At 44.1% G+C, this 17,347-nt stretch overlaps 1 protein-coding gene across 6 annotated transcripts in view; it reads left to right on the forward strand.

Annotated features, from left to right (window-relative positions):
- The window catches only part of MYOF (myoferlin), a 142,701-nt gene that overhangs the window by 105,721 nt on the left and 19,633 nt on the right, over positions 1 to 17,347 (forward strand). For 4 of the 6 annotated variants that reach the window (XR_012020855.1, XM_072806081.1, XM_072806080.1 and 1 more), the window contains 8 exons: positions 650 to 811; positions 2,793 to 2,958; positions 6,371 to 6,447; positions 10,161 to 10,172; positions 11,586 to 11,684; positions 13,226 to 13,351; positions 15,177 to 15,332; positions 15,794 to 15,885. Coding sequence is in view for 5 of the 6 variants with exons in the window: in XM_072806081.1 (XP_072662182.1) it covers positions 650 to 811; positions 2,793 to 2,958; positions 6,371 to 6,447; positions 10,161 to 10,172; positions 11,586 to 11,684; positions 13,226 to 13,351; positions 15,177 to 15,332; positions 15,794 to 15,885 (890 nt within the window). In the remaining variant the exon portion in view is untranslated. The remainder of the gene's footprint in view (positions 1 to 649; positions 812 to 2,792; positions 2,959 to 6,370; positions 6,448 to 10,160; positions 10,173 to 11,585; positions 11,685 to 13,225; positions 13,352 to 15,176; positions 15,333 to 15,793; positions 15,886 to 17,347) is intronic. The other 2 variants (XM_072806082.1, XM_072806084.1) reach the window with 1 other exon arrangement.

Raw genomic sequence — 17,347 nt, forward strand, 5'->3', positions numbered from 1 at the left:
TGTGTGTGTGTGTGTGTGTGTGTGTGTGCAGAGAGCAGGGGACCCAAAAGGGGGCCAAGATGGGAAGAAGGATGGGAGCAACAGGAAATGGTGACATGGCAGACAGGCTGATAGAGCTAACTGGTAGCTTCATGGACAGCATCTGGTCCACTCTCAAGGTCTCCCCTGGTCCAGTCAAGTGGCTGTTACCTTGGGATTTCCCTTCTCAGGCTGTCTTAGTAACAGTTCACAAAGACCAAAGCAGACGGCTTAAAACAACAGCTTTCATTTTTGAATGCTTACATATCAGACATTGTGTTAAGGAGTTTACACTTGATCCTCAGAATGATCCTGTAAGTGGATAATAGTGTCGGTCCTGCTTGCAGACGAGACCTAGAGAGAGTCCTAACTTGCCAGGGTTCACAGCCAGGATTCGATTCCTGCACTCTCCACTGCTCTGCCTTTTAGCATCTCAGGCAGAAGAAAAGGGGCAAAAGTGCTTTCTCTGCATGACCTACAGGCTTTCTAGGATAATAGTCCTGGAGATTTTAGGCAAATCTGCCTATAATCTGAAAAAGTGTGCCAGTTACTAAGGAAGAAATTTTTCCTTTTCAATATTATTTGTAATATGCTGAGTTTTCCTCCTCTTTCTTTATATTGTTTTTCTTAGATTCTAGCTTGGGGCTTAAGAAATATGAAAAACTACCAGATGGCTTCTATCACCTCCCCCAGCCTCATTGTGGAGTGTGGAGGGGAAAGGGTAGAATCAGTGGTGATCAAAAACCTGAAGAAGACACCCAACTTCCCAAGTTCTGTTCTCTTCATGAAAGTGGTACAGTATCAAGACTGTAATAGTTCATGTGTGTTGAGTAGCTGAATTTTACACCAAATATGAATATATATATATATATATACATCACATCCCTTGATCACCCCCCGCCACACACACACACACACACACACACACACACACACACACACACACACAGTTAATATATTTCCAAACTCTGACAGCAAATAGAAAAACCCTGCCTTGGCTTTAGCTTGCCAGTGACTTTTCTCCCTTAGATTCTCACACTATAGTAATGGTTTCTTGAAGCTTCACACATCCCTAAAAATGCAGAAATATTTATGAGAAATGCTTAGGTATTTCTTGAATAAACTCTCCATCTGTTTAGCTATCAGGTACAGACTTTTGGTCAATGCCCTGGAGGATAGAACTCTAACCCCCAGCCCTGCTCCTGAAGCTCTGCCATGGACTGGGACCTTCCAGATTGGGACTGCAAACTAGGGAAGGGGCAGCTGAGGAGGCCATTTGGGTGGTGGGGCCATGCCCTATCAGTCTGTGACTGTGCCCCACTTCCAGGTACCCTTAGAGGGCACCCACTTGGCTCCATGGAAGTCCTCCCCTGGTTGTTAAGAACAGGACAGCGTCAGATCTGGTTCACAATCCTCTGTCAGAGACCCCATAGTACTGCAGCAAGAAGAGGTCACCCAGTCCTTCCACTTTTAAAGTAGTTAAATCCTTAGCGTTTTTTTTTTTTTTTAAGTCTTCCTTTCTTACTGTACCATATAAAAAAAGATAAAATCAAGGCATTTTCTTGGCATGATGGAGTAGGGGGCCCAGGACCTTCACATTCCTTTTCCCTCCCTCATCATTTGATGTTGCTAATACACCATTCTCAAACTCTAGGATTCTGTGGTTTAACTTCTGCTTTTGCAAATGAAGAAACTGAGGCCTAGAGAGGGGACACTGTATCCAAGCCCCACAGGGAGTGTCAGGCCACGCACTTTGTGCTGCAGAGGTTACATGGAGAGGTGACAACGGGACAGTTCCGTGCCAGCTGCATTCATTCACACTCCCTGCATTTAGTCTTTGCTCTCACCTGGCAGCACAGACATCTTTCAATCATTATACAACCAGTTTGGAGGAAATCTGGAAGTAAAGTAATTTACACCAGGGACACAGCTGGCAAGTAAGGTAGCCAGAATTTGAACTTCAGTTCCTCCAACTCCAAAGCCCGTACTCTTCTCCCTACAGTGCTGCAGATAGAGTGCCACCTGGATGCTCCAAGCCAGAATCCTGAAGTGATCGCCCCGGGCCACTCAACCCATTCTTGCCCACTCCCTGCCCCTGCCCCCAAGTTCCAGTCTGAATGTAGTCTCAGGCAGCAGGAGTGAGGAAAAGCACTCCATCAACCTGAACTTCTACTCCTGTGCAAGGCCAGAGATAAAAATTATCTGAACCACATACCAGGCACACCTTAAGACCAGCCCATGCTTCCCTAATCGGACAGTGTCACTGAGGCCACCAAATTCCACGTGGAGGAACAGGAGGAATTGAGGAAAAAGGAGCATTCCATTTGAACACTGACCTTTCAAAGCTAAGAGACCCAGCCACAGTTCCCTTGGAGATTCTGTTTTATCTCAGTTACTTCTAAATTCTAACTAATTCTAACTAAACGCTGCCTCTGCATCCTGTCACAGAGCACAGCCAGGTAATAAGGCACTATTCTAAGCGGTTCACACACATCAATTAAACAATCCTATTATTGAGGTCTACCTGGGGCATTGAAAAGTTGCCTGAGGTCACGCAGCTCCTGGTGGCAGAGCCAGGATTCAATCCCAGGCAGCCTTTAAGCTCATGCCCTTAAGCACTATGCTGCTTGCCTAGCACATAAATTCCTAAACTACTTACAGTGAGTCCCCGGGGCTACACCAAATGGGCAAAATGAGTCTGGGTTGGTCCCTTGGGTGAGTTTATTGGCGTGGTCTCGTACAGAGGAGTGATGCCTGCCCCTGTGACCCCTCAGTTCTTGCCCAAGGAGGAACTGTACATGCCTCCGCTGGTGATCAAGGTCATCGACCACAGGCAGTTCGGGCGGAAGCCCGTTGTTGGGCAGTGCACCATCGATCGTCTGGACCGCTTTCGTTGTGACCCTTATGCGGGAAAGGAGGATCTTGTGCCCCAGCTAAAAGGTAAAATGCATGTCTATAAATATCATTTTGGGCTTCTTGTGTGTGATCTGATTTAATCTTTACAAACTTCCTCAAGATAAAAATGCAGATGAGGAAACAGATTTACGGTGGGCCATGTAACTTTCTCAAGCTAGTATAGTTAGTAAGTGGCAGAGCCAAATTTGGATTCCCACCTTGTCTTGGGGAGGATCCAATGCTCAAACTGTTACTTTCTGAAGTAACCTGTCCCTGGCTGAACATAAATAATGTCTCTTCAGGAAATGTTAAGCACTTCCTAAAGTTGTCATATAGTTAAGCAGAGAGGACAAACAAGAAAATGAGTGGTTCAGTCCAGTGTGATAAGTGTTTTGGTGCAGAAATACAGGGATCCCCTCATGAGCACTGAAGCAGTGGGAGGATTTTTATTTCGTATTGCTTTCCATCTGTTGGAAACACAGATTAACACATCCCATTATTATGATGTAATTTTTTTGAAGATTTTATTTATTTATTTATTTATTCATTTATTTGAGAGAGAGAGAACAAGCACAAGCAGAGGGAGCAGCAGGCAGAGGGAGAGTGAAGCAGACTCCCCGCTGAGCAGGGAGCCTGATGCGGGGCTCGATCCTAGGACCGTGAGATCATGTGAGCTGAAGGAATACACTTAAGCGACTGAGCCACCCCAGGTGCCCCTATTGTGATGTTCTTTGAAAAATATTATTTCATTGTTGCCCATGGAGGAAAAACTGACACCTGCTGAGTTTAAATGACTTTCCTTAGGTCACATGATTAAGTAGATGATAGAGCAAGGCATAATACTTACCTTAGGGCTCCAAAGAAATAATAGTTAATGAATAGCATTTTGCTATTGCCTACTCAATAATGACTTATTTTTAGCTTATTATGTGCAGGGTCCATGTTCGGGGCTGGGAACTGGGTCACAACAGTGAAGAAGGTAAGGTCCTAGGACCCCTGGCTATCACGAGATTAGGAGAATTGGCACACACTCATCCAACTGATCGTTGGTGCCTCAAGACCAAAACAGATGTCTTCTGTTTAAGCAGCTGCACTACTCAACCAGTTCTGTTTAATCTTCTAGAAGGTTTGGTATTGATTTTACAGAGCATCTGAAATTCATCTGTTACGTGGTTCTGAGCATGCTGTATCCCTGATTCAGAGAAGAGGAAAAAATAAAATCCACAATCACACTGGGCAAAAAAAGCCTACATGAGTTTACCCAGAAATTTCCCATGCAGAGCGTTTTGTGTTGAATTGATAGTACCTAAAACAGCAACACTTTTTATAACAACAAGGATTACTGTAACTGCAGCATTGTTTTATTTGGGGTTACTAAATGGAGAGAAACTGTTATCCTAGCATTTTTCCTAGTGCTTTCATGGGACAAGGTTCTTTGATCCAAATATGTGAAATCACAAATTCTGTGACCTTTCTCTGGCCTCAAGTGTGGATCTATTGGTGTCTGTTGGTCAGGGGGGTGGGCAGGTTGGGTTTCAAGCAGAGGTCTCTGGTTAGGGACTGTAGGTAATTAATGTGAAGTGTGGTCAAGATTTCAGAGAGCTCTTCAAAGAGGAAAATCCTTAAGGAGTATGAGGCAAGGCATGGGGCGGGGGGGGGGGGGGGGGAGCATAATGTTCCCAAGACCAGAATCTATTATTTTAGAGCAATCTGGTCCTTTCTTAAAACCAATAATAGATTAAGACTTGAGGAATGTGTTTGGCTGGCCTGATGTTGGAAGCATACAGAATAATGTTTTCCTCCTGTCCTTGAGGCTGTTGCTGAGAGGCTGGTAAAGCAGAGAACTGGTAAGAAGGAACTTGCATACAGTTGTATTACTGCTTGCCTGCCTGACTGGCTGTCACCTTCTGTGTCGTGGCTGTTTTGAGGGAGCCCGTCTTGGAAATGCAGAGAGTGCTGATAGATATGGGGCTTCTACTTGGATGTAAAGTAACAGCGTGGCAACTGGAGTATCATAGATGTTCAGTACTTGTCGGTCTCCCTAGCCTCCCCAGTGGCACCCTGATCTTTTCTAACATTCGTTGAGCATTTACTCTGCTCTGGCCTCTGGTATGTCAAAACACAAGCTTTAGGGTCAAACAGCCCCAGCTCACCTACTTCCACTTCCTCTGTGTTTAACCTGAGGCAACTAACTTGCATTCTCTTAGCCTCGGTTTGTTTAGCCTTTATAATGGGGATAACAGTGCATAGTCTACAGGATTATTGAGGAATTAAATGAGATAAAATACATGAAACACTTAACCCACAGCCTGGCACATAGTACCTACCTAAAAAAAAAAAAATGTGTTTTCCCTCCCCTGCTTTATGGCCTTCCTGGGTGGGTTAAACAGAAAGTTCTTTTGGCTTGGCAGTTCCTTCCAGCTTGGTGCCAGCCTCCTGTTGAATGTCTGACTACCCAGTGCTATCTGCCATAAAGAGTGACCATATCCCTTACCCACACCCCTGCCCTGGGGCTAAGGCTTTGGTGGAACCAAACTGGGTGGGCCCAGGGGCTACCCTTGAGTTCTTGCTCTAATTCCAAAGCCGAGAGCCACAAATACAGTTGATCCTTGAACAACAGCAGGGGTTAGGAGTGCTGACCTCCTGCAGTCAGAAATCCATGTCCAGCTTTGACTTCCCTAAAGCTTAACTACCAATAGCTTCCTGTTGACTGGAAGGCTTAAATAGCAATGACATAAACGGTCCATTAACACATATTTTGTATGTTGCATGTATTATATACGGTATTCTTACAATGAAGTAAACTGGAGAGAAGAAAACATTAAGAGAATCACAAAGAAGAGAAGATACATGTACAGTACTGTACGATATGGAAAAAAAATCCACATGTAAGTGGACCCACACAGTGTTCAAACCTGTGTTGTTCAAGGGTCAGCTGTATTCTGGGAATTGCTTAAAGCCAGGGTAATGCCTTTTCCCTGCGTACACATTATGGGAACTGGCGCTGAATGAGCCTTTGCAACTTCAGACCTGAAATGTGCAACTATTCACCCTGCTTTGCTTTTGTGTCTTGGGAACAGATTCTAAGAAACAGAGGAAACAGAGGCTTCTTTAGATGGAGGTTTCCTTCCCCCCCCCCCCCCCACATCCTCTAAAGACAGGTATTGACACCATTTTTTTTTGAGCACTTCCTATGTACAGGCACTGGGCTAATTGTCCAAGACAAGAGAAAAAAAATGGGCCACATCATTCCTTAAAAATGTCTAACCCTACATCACGTTTTGGGGAAAGTGATGAGTCACCTTCTCCATTCAGGTGCGGTCCTCTCTTACTCAGTAAATCCCACCCACGCATAAACTCTGCCTTCCCACTGTGACTGCTGAACTTGAACTTGGACTAGAATGTTCACTACTGTATTTTTCTAAGCATCTTAGGTGAGAAATTGTTTGTCTTGCAGCCTCCCTTCTATCTACCCCACCCTGCCGGGATGTCATTATCGAAATAGAAGACACCAAACCATTACTGGCTTCGAAGGTAGGTTTCAGAACTGATCATTGGATAATGTCAGTTTTATTTTCCAGGTGCTTAGGCATTGGGTATATTAGTCAAACAACCATTCAATGCAATTAAAAACCAGTTTATCGAGAAGATAATAGAATAAAGAATCCAATTCTTACACTCATCAATAGTTAAGATGACATTGCGTAGACTAGTGTCCTCTACCCTGGGTCACCCAAGATGCTTAAAATAATACCCAGACCAGGCCCTACCTACACGAGGAAGACGGGTCTAGTAGACATCAGTGTATTTTAAAAATCTCTCCATGCAATTCTAATGTGCAGGCAGGTCTGAGAACCATTGGTGTGGACAGCCTGAATGATACCATTTGCTAGAAAGAGAAATTTCAAGAGACAGTTTATAATACAGAACATTCAGAAGAGGGACACACAAAGCAGAGCAGGTTTTTTTTCTCCACATGAAGGAGAAGTGTCATGGATTTTTAATGACCCAATTTGTCCGAGTATGGGGTATCTTAGATTTTTATACTCACTGTGGTTTTGAAGTGAAGAAATTGGTGGTGATGCTCACTCAGGACCCTATTTTAGAACCATTCCAGCCAATTCTAAAAGAAGGAAAGGGAAAAAAAAATTTAAAGGTCTCAGTCCAGAAAAAAGAAAACATCAAATATCTCCCTGTTTGTGTTGGCATTTAGGATGGACTTTCACAGCATGTTTTAATGTGCATACTGGCCAAAGAATGCACATGATTGCACTTTAATATGTTATGTCCATAAACAGTGCCTTTTAAAAAATTCACTTCCTTCCCACTTCATTAAGCTCACTAACAACTGGACCATATTAAATGTGGTCTCCACAGCCAGCACTGCATAGCAGTGTATCTGATTCTGTTCCCTGGGAATCCTCCACAGTCACAAATGACAATACCAAATTTGCAAAACTACCACATTCACTTTGTAAACGACCTCACATATTCCCAACAAAACAGTAGTGGTCTAGAGAGAAATTAAGTATTGTATACTTAAGACCCTTTATGTACATTTTCACAACTGCTCTGGAAAAAGGCAGTTTAAGATCCTGTTCTATCATCTGTCTCCAGTTTCCCTACTTCATTGTCAAACAATTCTTTTTCACACCTGCTGCCTACACAGTAGCCCTACACGGAGTGGGGGATCAAGAGGAATGAGGCCAATCTATGCCGATAATCTCACTCATTTCTTAGTAATAGTTAACAGACGACTGGGTTACTGCAGCAACACATTGTAAAAGTTGAGTTTACATCCTGGTATCTGAGTTACAGCCTAACAGCTTTCTGAGGTTTCAGTGACCCACAGTCAGTGGCAGGTCAAGTGGTCGGGAAGCAGATCGTCAGAAGGTCACAGATAGTAGCCTAACACTGCGTCACAATCCTTACATCATCCGCCTCACATCATCTCACACGTAGGCATTTTGTCAGCTCACATCATCATGAGAAGGGCAAGTTCAGCACAATAAGATATTTTGAAAGAGACCCCACATCCACATAACTTACTACACTATATTGTTAAAATTGTTATATTTTATTATTAGTTATTGTTGATCGCTTACTGTGCCTAATTTATGAATTAAACTTTATGGTAAGTATGTATGTATAGGACAAAACATTGTATGTGCAGGGTTCCATACTCCCCACAGTTTTGGGCATCAGTTACAGGTCTTGAGAGGTATGCCCTGCAGATAAGAGGGGAGCACTATACGGAGAATGACTTTAATTCAGCTTGCTCTACTAACACCTCGCTGAGGTCCACGTGTTAAGAATGGCTCGTTGGAACCTCCCCTAAAAAACTGGCTCCGCCTATTCATCAGGGAAGACAGTACACATCTCTGCAAAGTCGAATGAACCAAGTTGAGCTTTGGAAGAGCCAATAACCAGCTTGCTGATGGGCATACATTACATGTACACGTGATGTATGTTTAATGGACATCTGTTACCACTAACACAATCTGGGTAAATTGAGAGAGAGAGTCAAAGCTCACTGTACTGTGGATGCATGCTGGAGGCTCGAGCTTTGGGTGACAGTCTCATGCTCACAGAAACTCACACCATTACTGTGAGAACTGTGGGAGTTCTGAAGTGGGCTCGGCACTACCACCAGAAAAGTGAGAAATAAGTACTTGGGACAACCTGGTAAGTGCTTGCCAGGTCACATGGACATTCCTACATGGCCATTTCAACCATTACCTTCCAATTCCAGTGCTTAAGCAGTTTGTCAACAGCACTCAGCAAAATGGCTTCTCCAACGACAGTGCATGTATGTATGATAAGGAAATGCATGAGGCTGCTTGGGACTGGGGCAATCTTGGTCTGAAGACTTTCATTCTCCTTTCAGATTCCTTCTAATACTAGATTTTGGAGTGAAAGGTGATCTTTAAACAAATATGATTGTTTTAAGCCTAAGGGAGACTCTTACTGTGTAGATACCATAAAGCAAGTTACTTTGGTTGCTCCTGTTAACTTTTCTGCATGAACTATTGAGCAGACAGGTGTGAATAAATTCTCCCATATTAATCCTAACTTTTAAAATCAGGCATTTGTTTTGGGTTGTGCTTTCTAAATCACAAGCTATTCTTTTCTTTGAAATGATTTCAAATTGCTGAAAATAGATGTGAATAAACCGACTTTAAAAATCTTTTTTTAAAAAAATTCATGAACCATTTGGAATGTGAATGCACTTTGGGCATCAAATTCCTCTCTCCAAAATCTCAATTTGGCTGTGATTGAACTTTTAATCCTGCTTTGGGATGGATCTAATATAAGGAATTATTACATCTGTCTCTCTGCCTCTCTTGGCAGTTCTGTGTGCTGAATAAACGTCACCCAGAGAACAGTGAGGGCACTTACAGAGGAAGCCCGTGGCCACCTCATACAACAGCTGTAGGGAGTGCCTGTAATGAGTTGTTCTCTCCTCACATGAAACATGATTAGGATTTCAGGAAGGGGGTCGAGATAGCAATCCCTCAGACCTCCCCTGAGAGTGAACTTGGGTGATGCACTGGCAGGCATGAGGCAAAAATTCAAGCCCCACATCCTAGTGCACCATTCTCTCATCTCTTGGATGTGCCTTGAGATCAGAGTTGGATTCTCCATGCAGAAGCTCAAATGGAAGCATTTGACCACGAGAAACTTGACATCTGAGAACAATTTTGATGGACAGATCTGTATCTGGGATTATAACAGAAGCATGGGGAGAAAGCAAGGAAAGGTTACTATATGATGAAATTGCAGCCATACTAGACCCGAATATCTCATGACAGGAGTGTTGGAAGGGATAAGAATTAAGCCAAGTTGAGGAATACTTTAGGAGGTAAATGAAATGAAAAGTTTAGGGTAGGCAGATGAGCAGCTGCACTACCAGGCACCCCCACCCCACCCCTCCTGTCTTGGGACCACTGTGCTGGCAGACAATGAGATTATCTAACTCTTGAAAACATGGGATGTGGTTAGCTGCCTCCAGCCTTTTCATTCTAGTTTTGTTGATAATTCATTTACACATTTTCAGAGAAGAAACCAATAAGGTGTGTTTAATTATGAGATCATCTTGACCACTTTAAGTAATTCATCAAAAATGTTGACAATATAAGGCATACATGAAAATTAATTTCTCCTTCTCTCTTTCTCTTCAAACCTAATTCTCCTGGGGTCTACATATCCATGTGACTTTATATGGTTTGCCTTCTTCCTGTACACAGCTGACAGAAAAGGTAACTATCATACATGCTTTGCTAGATTTAAGATTCATTTTAGATTTTCTGCCTACAGTGGATATGTGAAGAAACTTTTTTTAATCCAGGCTGGGCTGGGTTACTAACTATAAAGGGGAAATAATTGTGTGTGTATGTATGTGTGTGTACATACATATGGTACACAGATAAGATATAGCTTTTCTCGAGTGTTCCTTCCCCGCGCCTTCCACCCCCACCCAGACTGAATAAGCAATGAGTGCATCTGATGAGGCTCTATTCTTGTCAAATGTGTGAGTGGAATTTTAGCAGCCTTTTATAAACTATAGGCTTCTGCAGTTACAAAATGTTTTACGAGTGATTCTGATATGTTGTCCCTTCTGTGCAACCACGCACCACCCATTTAAACCAGAGGTTCTGAACACTGGCCACATGTTGGAATCACCTGGGGAATTTATGGAAGCATACTAGATGCCCAGGACTCACCCAGGTTCATTGGATTAGAATCTCCAAGGATGGGTTAGGAGCCACTGGTCTAAAGGACCTAGAATGCCTCCCTGCTTTTATTTCACATTTTATCATTTTTTATATATTTTTAAAAGATTTATTATTTGGAAAAGAGAGCATGAGCAGAGGGAGGTGCAGAGAAAGAGGGAGACAAGCAGACTCCCTGCTGAGTGAGGAGCCAGATGTGAAGCTTGATCCCAGGACCCCAAGACCATGACCTGAGCCAAAACGAAGAGTTGGATGCTTAACTGACTGAGCCACCCAGGATCCCACATTTTATCATTTTCAAAGCTCTTTCTCTAATGATCTTACTTGATTTCCCAAACAACTCTCTGGGGTAGATGGAGACAGGTAGTGTTATTATCCCACTCAGTAGATGAAGAAATTGAGGCTCAGAGATATCAGACAACTTGTCCAAGCTGGCATGGCTTGTAACATGAGGATGTATGTGGCTTATAATATAAAGGATGTGACTTGAATTAGAGCCAGTTTTTCCATCTCTCAGCTTAGTTTTGTTTTATAATGCATTGCTGGCTAAAAAGGTTAAAGAAATGTAATAGTAGAAAACATAAATGGGAATTTAATTTATTTGTATATACAAATACCAAAACAACAGCGTAAAAAATAAAATGAAACTAACGAATAGGTTGTGTTTATAGGATGTAAGAAATCATCTAGTATAGCTGTCAACATTAGAGCCAAACACATTTCATTGGCTGCCAACGATGATCATTTCACCTCCAGCTTCTGGGTAGAAGAATCGTGGATGCTGAGTCCATTGTGCATATAAACAAAAATGCTATAACGTTCCCTGTTTCAAGTTTAGAAGTATCTATTTCTCTTACCTATTACATATGGGTTTTCTGCATTGATTGGAAATCTACATCAACACTAAAGATGTTTCCATTTGGATGTGTCTTTCATTAGGAGGAAGAAATCGTTGACTGGTGGAGTAAATTTTATGCTTCCACAGGAGAACATGAAAAATGTGGACAATATGTTCAGAAAGGATATTCGAAACTCAAGGTACCTGAGCCTGTGCTGTTGTGGGTGAAGGATCGGCATCCATTAAAACAGACCAAAAAGTCCAAAGGAGGGTGCTGATGGGGAAGGGCCAGGAGCACCCCTGGCTTCCTGGAGTGTCCTCTTGTAATGGGCTTTGGCTTTGCCAGGATTCCATGAGCTTAAGGACAGCTGTTATATGAATCTCACTTTGGGGCAGGGGGCTGATGGAGGGTTGGGAATGGGTTGGCACCACACTAATTAGGTCAACAATTATCCAGTTTGACCCAGGGAATCCTAAAAGTCATACTCTTGCAGAATAGCATGAAATGTCAACATTTCTCATTCTGTCCTCCAAATGGGCATCATGCCTCATTCTGTCCTCCAAATGGGCATCCATTTCATTAGCTGAAATTTTGATTCTGTTACCTGAGTGTAACATTCCATCACAAATATTCCATGCAATCATGGGTGCATGTTTCCAGAGGAAGGCAAACTGTTGAGCTAGGCAGATCTGGCTATCTGTGATCTCCTGGGCTAATGTTTTGAGTTTCCAATTCCTCATTCCAATTTTTAGATTGTAATTAATGCACTTAAGTAGAAGCAAATGTTAAAGTTTTCAGAACATTGCATGGGGAAAAAATCTTTAAAATGAGAAATATGTAGCCATTAAAATGATTTTCCCCATCAAAGTAGAAAACCCCCACATATTTTCATGTTATCATCATAACATCTCAGTGCAGCTTAAGAAACACCAGCATGTAAGAACCACCAATTTAGAAAAATGATCAAACCGGTCAAGTAGGTCAGTCCCAAATCTACCCTCCTTCCCTCTTTCTCATTCTTGTTCTTCCTCTTCTTCTGTTTTTTTTTTTTTTTTTTACAGAGGTATAATTTACATATAATATTCTATTCAATGGGTTGTGATAATTATATACATCTATGTAAACCACCCCCTAAAACAGGGCAGAGAACATTTCCATTACCAGAGTGAACTCCTGTGCACCCTTTTCCAGCCAATAATCCATACTCCCCCATCTCTCCTGGAGTCAGCTGATCTGGTTTCATCACCATGGATTGCTTTTGCCTGTTTTTATACTCCATATAAATGAACTCATACTATATGTATTTTATGTGTGTTTGGCTTTTTTAGCCCAATACTGTCATTCTGAGATCCATCCTGCTGTCCTGTGTATCAGTAGTTTGTCCCTTCTTACTACTGAGCAGTAGTTCATTGTATGGATAGACTGCAGCGTGGGTATCCATTCTCCTAATGGTGAAGCTGCTTCAGACCTTCTCGTACCATGTGGACATGTTTCCATTTTTCTTGGATAAAAACTTAGGAATTCAGTCTCTGCATCATAGAATAGCTGGATATTTAACTTGATAAGAAACTGCCAGATGTTTTCCCCAAGTGGTTGTACCATTCTACACTTGGGCCAGCAATGTGAGGGTTCCAGTTGCTCTGTCCACATCCCCATGCCCACTTGGTATTGTCAGTCTTTTTGATTTTAGACTCTACCTGTATTTTAATGAGAAATTAAGAATCTGTTGATGGTTTTCAGATATATGATTGTGAACTAGAGGATGTAACAGAATTTGAAGGCCTGACAGACTTCTCAGATACTTTTAAGCTGTATCGAGGCAAATCAGATGAAAATGAAGATCCCTCAGTGGTAGGAGAGTTTAAGGTGAGTAAAATGTGGGATTTTGTGCTGTTTCAAATCCACCTTTAATTCTTTATAGACTTAGGATAAAGGACAACCAGCCTCTGGGGCAGGGACCTGTCCTCTGACATCTGGAGGACACTAGAAGCTAATGACAAGAAAAGGGCCCCTGGGGTTGGGGGTGGAAGCTTCCAAGCCAGTCTGTTCCTGTCTCTCGCCCTGCCCCTGCCATCCAAGCCTGAGTCCTGCAGCTTGAGCTTCTCCAAGCCCTCCTCTCTCTTCCCTATATCCTGCCTCTTCCCAGGCTTTCCACAGGTGACCTGCAGCAGCCTCCAGATCTCTCGTCCTCACCACCTTTCTGTCCACTCTAGTTTATTCCCCCATGCAGCCAAATCTAATCCTGTTTCTTAACTACTGAAAGATGTTGGGTTTCCAGGGCTCAAGTCTCCACTCCTTCCTGAGGCGGAGCTGGACTTTCACAAGCCACTCAGCTCCCAGGCCCCCACGCCCTGCCGCTCAGGACCTCTCCCAAGCCCCAGACACACCTTGTCCTCTCACAACTCAGAGCCTTGGGACAGGCTCTTCTGCCTTCCTCTTTGTGGTTGGACAAACTCCTACTCATCCCTTTCAAGGCCAGCTCAAGTGTCACATTCTTTGTGAAGTGTTCCCTGATTGCTTCTGGCGGATTGACTCACTCCTGCTCCAGGCTCCCACAGGTCTGGTTCCAGCCACCATTAAAGCACCTTTCACATTGCACGTATGGGCTTTCGTTATGGCCCCACCCTCTGATTGCAGGCGGCAAATCCAGGCAGCGGTGGTGCTACTTCCTAATCCTTTCCAATAGCAGATGTCACTAACCTATCAGGGCATTCTACCCTAGCCATACTCTCAACATCCTGTAGCTTCCCAGCAAGCAATCCAAGAAGGCCTGAGAGTCCAGCCTATTTCACATCCCTGTGCCAGACTGGGTTCCTTGAGCTTCTTTTGGGATTCCCAATACCTGGCACATAGTACAATCAGTGCTTACTTCACACTGCTTTGCTGAATGAGTGTAGCTGGAACTAAGACCTACATGGTTTAAATCCAATTGAGTGCTGGTTTCAGGATAAAGTATATGGCATGTCAAGCTGGCCTGATGGCTCCCTCATTCAAAAAAACACTTATTGTACCCCGGCGACATGCCTAGCCATGTGTTAGGTCTTGGAGACAGAGTGATGAGCAAGACATAATTCCCACCCTCAGGAAGCTCCCAGTCTCATGAAGAATGCAGACAATAAATAGACAAGTAGAGGCAGAGGTCAGTGCTGCAACAGGGGTGAGGGCAGGTTAGAAGAGCAAGTTAGGAGACGTATCCAACCCAATCAGGGAGCTTTCCTGGAAGAGGTGACACTTTTTAGTTGAGACCTGAGGGATGAACAGGAGCTTTCCTGGGGGCTGGGAGGCTTACTGGGGTGACGCCAGAAAAGGTAATCATCCTTTGTACTTTACTGGGTTTAAAAGATAATCACGTTTATTCCTACCTTCAGAACACGTGCAGTTTCACTCCTCACCACCTCTTTTGCCACTGTACCGATCCAACACTTGCCCAGATCTGTGCCTGGTCTCCCTGCTTCGCCCTGCCCTTTCTCTCCCCTATGATCAGTTCAATAATTACTTTATCATCATTTCACACTCCCCACTGGAATTAGGCAAAGTGTAATAGACATTGTTTCTTTCCCAAAAGGCAGCCCTCGTGACCCAACCCCATGGCCCCTGTGGCTGCCCTGAAGTGTACACGGTCGGGAAGGCAGGAACTTTCTGCCCAGACTACCATGGTCCTTGGGAGGACATCTGTGTGTCTTTCTCTTAGGGCTCCTTTAGAATCTACTCTCTGCCGGATGACCCCAGCGTGCCGGCCCCTCCCAGGCAGTTTCGGGAATTACCTGACAGCGTCCCACAGGAATGCACGGTTAGGATTTACATTGTTCGAGGCTTAGAACTCCAGCCCCAGGACAACAATGGCCTGGTAAGAGTTTGGGTGTGGGGCCTTCTTCTGTAGCAAGATAATTACAGTCATCAGCCACAATAATTGTCATGTTCTTTCTTTTGGGGCGTCTGTTATCTCACTAGAGGAAAGATACTCTATCCAAACAATGTATTCGGGGGGATTGTCCCAAAGGGGATTTATCTGAGAGCTTGAAGGGGCTTTGAATCCTCTGGTTCATGCTTCTCATTTTACAGATGTGACCTCAAGATTTGCTGGGTCCCTCCTCCCTGCCTCTACCTTTTCACCCCATGCCACTTCTCTGAAGGCAGCTGGCTGTGTGCCGCCCACAGGGGCACGTTGCTCAGACCTCGGCCGAGGTGCGAGTGCCACAGCCACCAGCTTTTCATCACTGTGGGTGTGGAGGCTCACCTGAGTCCCAGAAACCGCCTTGAACTTGCACCCCATGGTGACATAGCATGCCATCTGTTTTGTCTCCGCAGTGTGACCCTTATATAAAAATAACACTGGGCAAAAAAGTAATAGAAGATCGAGACCACTATATCCCCAACACCCTCAACCCAGTTTTCGGCAGGTAACGAACATTTCTAAACGTTTTCTGTCATTCATTTCTCATGGCTTAGCTGGTAAGGATGTGACGTGTGCCAAGCACTGTTCTAGGCTCTGAAACTGTGACCATGACTTAGACAGATATTCTAAGCAGCAGAGCAGGTAGTAAGTACCATGAGGAAAATAAAGCCAAGTCACGAGATGGGCTTCTCTGAGAGAAATTTGCTCTGAGTCAGGGAGGTCGAGGGAGCAGGGGGGCTGGGGGAGGGATGGCACGAACCCCAGAAGTCCAGGAAGTTTGCGGGCTCTAGGCGAGGAGGACAAGCAGAGTGCTTCCCTGTAGCAACGTGTTCATTCTCTCTCCCTGAATCCAGTCTGGGCCCTGTCCTCGGGGACATTCTGATTCCACCTTTTCCATGTATTAATGACCCTGTTGGCAAAGCTGAGGAGGGGGTAAGATGCCTTCTGTTCCTCAAGACTCTTGAAAAAGCTGTCGTTTCTTCATTGTTGCCACTTTAGACTTGTTTCTGGGCTGTCACACTGATCTCATCAAGGGAAAGAGATCCTCCTCTAGGGAAAGGCAAATCCAGGTCACCTCTAAATGGGACCCATATTGTTTAGTTACAAACTGCATCCACATTTAATGATAGCTAATATTTGCTGAACTTTTAACTGAGTGCACGCACTCTGCTGAGCCGTTTATGTGAAACATCTCAAAAATGTCACAACTTTGAGATGCAATTGTTCATCCCCATTTGATAACAGAAGAAACTGAGGCATATGGTGAACCAGTACCTCATGTGCTTGGCTGGTAAAAGGCAGACTCGGGATGCGCACCCAGGCCACCCGACCTCAGGGGCTGTGTGGTATCCACACTAGGCTCTCAGTGGCTGCCACCATGTCATTTTCATGTCCATGTCCAGCCTATCAGCAGGGCAGGGCCAAGGTCAGCAGCCCCACATTACGAATGAGGGAAACACAGTGCCAGAAATCTGTCGACAGAGCTAGTCCATGCTAGGGCCAAGATTTAGGTAGTAATTCCTGACCAAGCCCCAGGCCTTTCCAACACCCTTCATAATGCTTCATGGCAAAGCCATCATGTGTAGAAGAAATGTTCTTTCTGCTGTTATTTCCCAGAACCTTGCCAAACGGGAGAATACTTTGTTCTTATTTGATGTGTAGCCTATAGTTTAGTTACTGGCTTTATTATCTTACCCATCCTCTCCTTTTCTACTCATGTTTGTTGGTTTGTGTCCTTATGCATTCTCTCCTGTGTGCATGCATGTGTGCACGCACGCGCACACACACACACACCTTGAAGTCTGTCACTCAGAGACTCTAAGGTTCACACACACTCTTCTCCCTCATACATGCTCACATCCTGTGACATACGCACACACAGGACCTCATGTTCACTCAGCTCCTGGGCACAAGCATTCACACACCTGCACACACACACACACACACACACACACCTCTGCTGCACA

This window comes from Canis lupus, chromosome 29 (assembly GCF_048164855.1).
Source record: "Canis lupus baileyi chromosome 29, mCanLup2.hap1, whole genome shotgun sequence".
NCBI classification, from domain to species: domain Eukaryota; kingdom Metazoa; phylum Chordata; class Mammalia; order Carnivora; family Canidae; genus Canis; species Canis lupus.